Below are 6966 nucleotides of genomic sequence, written 5' to 3' on the forward strand. Positions count from 1 at the left end.
ATACATATATATATCATGTCACCTTATCTAGAATATGGGGAATATGTAATAAACATCAAGTCATAGTTCTAAAAGATGTCTCTAAATTTTTGTTGATAAACCAATACCATAATTGTGTCCTATTTTTCTTACTGGAAATGTTAAAATCAATACTAATAGACCGATAGGCTGGGATGATGCTCCTTAAATAACTTAGTTGAGAAGAATTTTTTGTTTTATTGTTTCTGAATTAGTGACCTCAACATGAAGTTTATGATTAAAAAAAGAGAGAAAAAATGAGTGTCTCTTGATTCACAGACTTGTGTAAACATTTGTTTCCTTCATAAATAGCATGTCTTTGTGTCTTTATATTGGAAAACAGCAGGTAACTTTCTCAATTCTGAAGGGCCAATCAACATTAGGAAAAAACTAATCATCTCGATTATAATGTTTACATAAGTAATGCCACTAAAATTTAGTCTACATTTTTATAAAAATGCTAACAGATGATATTCAGAAACTATGTTCTTCATAGCTTTCCATAAAATTGTTTTTTCCTCAAGATCTTCAGGACATTTTACTTATAATGTTTATGATAACCCATTTTATAATATGCCAGTTTGATTCTCTCTTCTCTAAGAAAAGAACAATAATTTTATTCATATTTACAACTGCAGTTCTTAGGACATAGTTGAAATAATAAAATCATAAAATATAACAATTATGAAATAATCTATTTCAATATTTAAGAGCACAATAATTAGTTAAGGTTAACACCTAAATATGTAGATAAAACATGTTCTATAAAATATACATCATCAATAATTATAAAGCATCCATAATGAGAAACTTATGTGATTTAATGAGATGTGACTAAGATTAACTATAATTTTATCTTCTAATTTTATCATATAACCCCCCACCAAATAAAATAGAAAACTTAGAAAACCTTCTTTGCTTTCTACCAGGTTAGATAATTTGCATGGATGATTCTGACTACAGAGCAACTAGATACCAAAAAACTTGTATGGTACTTCAAGATCAGTAACCCTTGCTTCACTTCCTGTGCAGAATATAACTCTATGGAAAACCAAGGTAATTTTAATCAGGTTTGGAAAGCCCCAAGTGGAAGATAATCCTTCTTAAAATTTCCTTCCCTGGGAAAGTACAGAAAAGGCAATTTTGATAACTTTCCATGAATTAAACATTCATTACATCTCTGATGAAAATATTTCTGATCCCAATCCCAACAGAATAATAAAGTAATAAATGTATTTATTGAGCATCCTTCTGTAATCCTAGGTATTCTTAGTCTTGAGCAATTATCATGCCAAGGATGAAATAATACTGAGGATCCTCTAACTCTGTAAGTCTGAGGAAAGCTGTGATGACATGAATGAGATACATACCAATATGCCAAGTTAACTTTTATATTTATATGATAATTATATTGAGAAGCTATTAGGTACTTAATTTGGTTCTAGATGCTGAGGAGGATTCAAGTGAAAATATATATAATTTGCATCTTCCCCTCAAGGATACACAATCTAGTGGAAAAGAGATATGAGGAAAAAATAATACAATATTTCAAAATTAAGTAAATGACACATCAATTTGTCAACCAATGTCTTATGTGAATCCTGAATAAGAAACAATGCCTTTTATGAGATGCCGAGGAAGCTTCCAAAAAAAGTGGATTTGGCTGAGATTTCAGAATAATGATAAAATGTTTATAAATGAAAAGTATATAACAAACTAATATGAGCAAAGAATGATGCAAGATATTTGCATAATACTTATGCATCCCATTTAAGTCTATAGATGATGACAAAAACATAATTTGATTCCCAAAACAAGACTTTGAAAACAATAAATAGTTTTAAGTTTACACTATAGCCATGAGTAAAATTTTTGAGGAGGGGAGCAACATAATAAAATTTATATTTCAGAAGAATAGTCTAGCATTAGGGAAAGTATAGATTGAAGAGATAAGAGGGTGATGATGAGAAAGATAGTCATAATATGATTTTTTGTAGGAGGTGAAAAAAAATGTGATAAAAACAGATGAGAGTCTTAAAGAAAAACTGTGGTTCTCTCTACAGCAGAAAGGACTCTGACTGAAATAGGCATTTGGAGGATGTATGATTATATTCCATTTTGGAGAACTTTCTTTTCCAGATTTGGGTAAAGAATAAAGATATGGTCAGCATAATGAGAGTATAAAAATGTGGAAGGAATGTATAAGGAGAGTATAAGAATGCCAGGAAGTAAGGCAAACAGAATTGCAAAATGTAGGTCTAGGTTATAAAGAGATTAAAACTAAGGGGATGAGTTTATACGTAAAAAAAAGAATAATCAAAAGCTATATATAAAGTTATGTATAAATGTAGTATATTCATATGGTTTAGTTTGCAGCTACAGTAAAGTGGAAGGGTGAGAAGTCAAGAAAGCCAAATGGACAAAAGTTGAAGGATAAACTGAGACTGAGAGGCTAAGCATTGTAATACCAGCCTCATCCTGGGAATGAAGATGAAGGGATAGTAGAATATAAGAAATGTCAAGAACACTTTACCTATGGTGTTAGAATTACTATAGAAACCCAAAATTATCTGTACACTTTCACCTGATTTTAGATACTTCTTCATGCCTTAAGAAAAAAAAGAAAAAGAAAAAAATGAAGTGAGGAGGAATGAGTTTAGAACTCAAAATTAGAAAACGTGATCTATAATGATCAATTTCCTGTGATTCTAATAATTTTCAGGGATTTGTCTTGGCACCATTTCCTCTTCCCTCTCAGGTTGTTTCCTGATGATGTACCTTCCATGGAGTGGTTCAATGAGACATTGGTGAGAGAGTTTGTCTTCCTCAGCTTCTCATCTCTGGCTGGTCTGCAGCGGGTACTCTTTGTTTTCTTCCTGCTCCTTTACCTCTTCACTCTGGGCACAAATGCTGTCATCATTTCTACCATTGTGTTAGATAGAGCCCTTCATACCCCCATGTACTTCTTCCTTGCCATCCTCTCCTGCTCTGAGATTTGTTATACTTTTGTCATTGTACCCAAGATGCTACTTGACCTGCTGGCCCAGAAGAAAACTATCTCCTTCTTGGGCTGTGCCATCCAGATGTTTACCTTCCTCTTTCTTGGCTGTTCTCACTCCTTCCTGCTGGCAGCTATGGGTTATGATCGTTATGTGGCCATCTGTAACCCACTACGCTACACAGTGCTCATGGGACATGGAATGTGTGTAGGACTTGTGGCTGCTGCCTGTGTCTGTGGCTTTACTGTTGCACAGATTATCACACCTCTGGTATTTCGCCTGCCCTTCCACTCATCCAACCAGCTCCATCACTTCTTCTGTGACATCTCACCTGTCCTCCAAGTGGCATCTCACCATACTCACTTTAATCAGATTGTCATCTTCATGCTCTGTGCATTAGTCCTGGTTATACCCCTGTTATTGATTTTGATATCCTACATTCACATCATCTCTTCCATTCTTCAATTTCCTTCCACATTGAGCAGAAACAAAGCTTTCTCTACCTGTGCTTCTCACCTCATTGTTGTCACTGTCCATTACGGTTGTGCCTCCTTTATCTACTTAAGACCTAAGTCCAACTACTCCTCAAGCCAGGATGCTCTTATATCAATATCTTACACTATCTTAACTCCATTATTCAATCCAATGATTTACAGCTTGAGAAATAAAGAATTCAAATCAGCTCTTCGTAGAGTTATTGGAAGAAAGCTTTCTCTGCCACAACATTAATCTAAATCTGCTTTTTCCAAGAAGTAAAGCACAAGGTCTATATTTCTCCTTTTCTGGGTGTTTATTAAATCTGTCATTTAATATATTCAGATCATGATTTTTAAATGAGACAACACCTGTAAAGTGCCTGTTACAATGTTTTGTGAATAAGGTATATCTAATTAATGTTCAAGTAAGAAAATTAAACAAAATTTTATCTATTCCTGTATTTCTAATGTATCAATAGAGCTGCTTTTTTCTTAATTTTTGTTCACTAGCACAAATCTAAATTTAGTCAGCATTCTTTCTAGGTAGTCACAGGGGCATAGGTTAAAGAGAAGACCTAAAACTCACACAGTGGCCAAGAAAGGTATGCTAAGCTTAAACTTACTTTATTAAATATTCAACAAATCGAAAACATTGTGTAAAAAGCAAGCAGTTTCTGTTCCCTATGCAGGTCAAGAGTCTGCATGCACATTTTAGGCCAGAACTTGAGTTAGATGTTGTTATTTTTCCTTCCCTAAGGAGTGAGAATAAACAGGGAGCTTCATGTAGAGGGTTGACGACTTGCTTTATTTTTTTCCAAGGGCCACTTCTCAGTAAAGATCTTCTGAATGAATCATTTCATTTCTAACTTTTTTGCTTTTCTTCCACCAGACTCATCATCAGTGACCTATACCTTCCAGGGCTTGAAGCAAGAGGTTAGGAACTAGCATGTTGCATGCCCTGTTTTTTAGTGGGATGCTGTGCTTATCTTCTAAGACAGCATTTGTTTTATTTCTTTGAAGCTTGAGAATTACTGAGGGTGAGGTCTGAAGATCACAGAGACTAAAGCAAAATTAATTTCTTTGGGCATCAATTCTCTTCTCCTTGGGCCTATTGCTCAGCCCAGGCCTCTAGCCTATTAAGTTGTCTCAGGAAAAGAAAAAAATGATAAAATGTGAATCAATTTAATGTGCTAATTGTTCAAACTGTTTAAAAATATTACTTTCCTGTATTTTAGGACAGCCCTAGGAAGTACATATTTTGATCCATATTTTATAGATAAGAAAACTAAGTTAGAAAATTAAAATATCTTGCCTACTAGTGAGTATAATTGATTGAGCCCACATCATCTTCTTCCTTTATTAATGCTTCTACAATGTTTTCACATGACTCCTGTAAAGACTATCTTTTTAATTAATAGGAGGCAGAATGCATAAATATTAATCTTCAATAGTAGAAGACTAAACCATGTGACATCTGTAGAAAAGATACACTCAGGTGTAAGAGAAAAGGCCTTCATATTATACCATGTAGTTAATCCTTCTCCTAATATAACATGGTGTTGAGAGAAGGGGGGAAAGAAAACCTACCACCTTTTGATTTGTTCTTTTCCTAGACTTGTTCTTTGGAGTCAGATACCAGAACACTGACAAGTGGATAGGATGGTGTGTGTTCAAAGGTCATGTATATTAGAACAACTTCCCTTTCTGTCATTTTATCCTTGTTATTTTTTTATGTGACCATAGAATTAATTTGACCTTGGGCCTACCATCGAGGGTTAGACTAAATATCTTGTTCCCCTTCTTTTTTTCACACCCATACATCCTTGGTTAATTTAAGCTCCACTCTTTAGTCATATGTAACTTTTAGGAAAGTGGTGACATCTTTAGATTTGGGGTTGGCTTTAGTGAGAAAGCAAAACCTGTTAGTATTTCAAACTAGATTATGTATTGCAGATGAGCTTACAGAGAAATCTTCACTAGTGTTTCAGGCACAAATTCAGCCAATGATAATACATTGGTATTTTTATTTCCCATTCAGCATTGTCTCCTATATATATAATTCTGCAACCTCACATTAGGGAAAGTAAACAGAGGGCTGTCAGTACTGAGATTGGCTTTATAGGATTAAGAGAAAAAATACAATATTGAGAAATCTGCTGCTTCCTCCCCAAAAGGAAACAAGTAATGCGGGGCAAGCATATCCATAAAAAGGCCTCGAAAAGCCTCAGAGTCCCTAGCAGGGATGACAGAAGGTATTTCTCTCTCAAAGACAGTCAGTAAAGATTGGAAAAGTTGACTACTTCCAATGTGAAGACAGAAATACAAGAGACGAGAAACATGAAAAATCAAGAAACATGAAACCACCAAAAGAACACAATAATTTTCCAATAATCAATCCCAAAGGAATGGTGGTCTGCTATTTCCTCAATAAAAAAAAAATCAAGTTAGTTAATACAAATAAAACAAACAAACAAAGTAATAGATAGAGACAACAGAAATGTGGTTACCACAAGGAAGGACATTGGGGCATGGAGGAAGAACAGAGGTATGACTAAAGTAGGAAACTCAAATTTACATGGGGAGCACACAATGGAGTACACAGATGTTGTATTATAAAGGTGTACAAGTAAAATTTAAATAACTTTATTAACCAATGCTACCCCAATAAATTTAATTTTTAAAGACAAATTTAAAGAAAAAGAAAACACATATTCTTGGAAACATGGCAGAGTGAGAGATGTCCTCAGATCTCTCCCCTTGAAACATCAATAAGCTGAACATCTAAAACTCAACAAAAAACACCCATACTACACACCAGCACGTCTGTGCATGGGATCTATGCATAAGAGCTACCACAGAACACCGGGTCAGAACACCGGGTTTCGGGCGGCGGACTGGGAGAAATGAAGAAACTGCTTCTCGCAGTGGCAGAGCTCCTTGCAGGAGAGGGAGGGGAGAAGGTGAGGCAACTTCCTTGATCAGCCTGCCTGGAAGTGCCCAAACTTCTAGCAGCCAGCAGCAGGGCCTAGTTATCAGGGTAGAAAGCAGAGAAGCAGGATGGGACCACAAAAAAACAACAGTTGACTTTTACCGGCCCCTGTTGAAAAACCGAGGTTGAGCCGCAGCCCCCAACTCCCAACCCAGAAGGCCCATCCCCCCATACCCTCCAATACTAAATACCACAGAGCCACAGGGGATTCAGAGCAAACACTCCTGAAACTGTTGCTAACACTGACAAGGACTAAAACTGAGAGTAGAAAATGTGATTAAATACCTACAAAACAATAAAAAAGACATTTAAGCTTTTATAAAGCAAGGATCCAAGAGGCTTAGATACCACCCACTGGAAACCAAAAGGCAACTTCCTTGATCAGCAGTAGGCTAAAGAGAAAAATTTATATAATAAATCTTCTTTCTGGAAAAACAACAGAATACACTTCCGTTAATGCCCAGGCAGAAAAATAGTCCATTAA

At 35.4% G+C, this 6966-nt stretch overlaps 1 protein-coding gene across 1 annotated transcript; it reads left to right on the forward strand.

Annotated features, from left to right (window-relative positions):
• The first annotated feature begins 2801 nt into the window (after positions 1–2801).
• LOC102884814 (olfactory receptor 10K2) lies at positions 2802–3746 on the forward strand. The gene has a single exon (XM_006909498.1). It carries the CDS (start codon positions 2802–2804, stop codon positions 3744–3746), a length of 945 nt encoding a protein of 314 aa, XP_006909560.1.
• The last annotated feature ends 3220 nt before the right edge of the window (positions 3747–6966 follow it).

Source organism: Pteropus alecto, unplaced genomic scaffold, assembly GCF_000325575.1.
Source record: "Pteropus alecto unplaced genomic scaffold, ASM32557v1 scaffold83, whole genome shotgun sequence".
In the NCBI taxonomy this organism is placed as follows: Eukaryota; Metazoa; Chordata; class Mammalia; order Chiroptera; family Pteropodidae; genus Pteropus; species Pteropus alecto.

Bases quoted from the DNA above. Each gene is read 5' to 3' on its own strand.
- LOC102884814 (XM_006909498.1), top strand. From the start codon at position 2,802: ATGGAGTGGTTCAATGAGACATTGGTGAGAGAGTTTGTCTTCCTCAGC.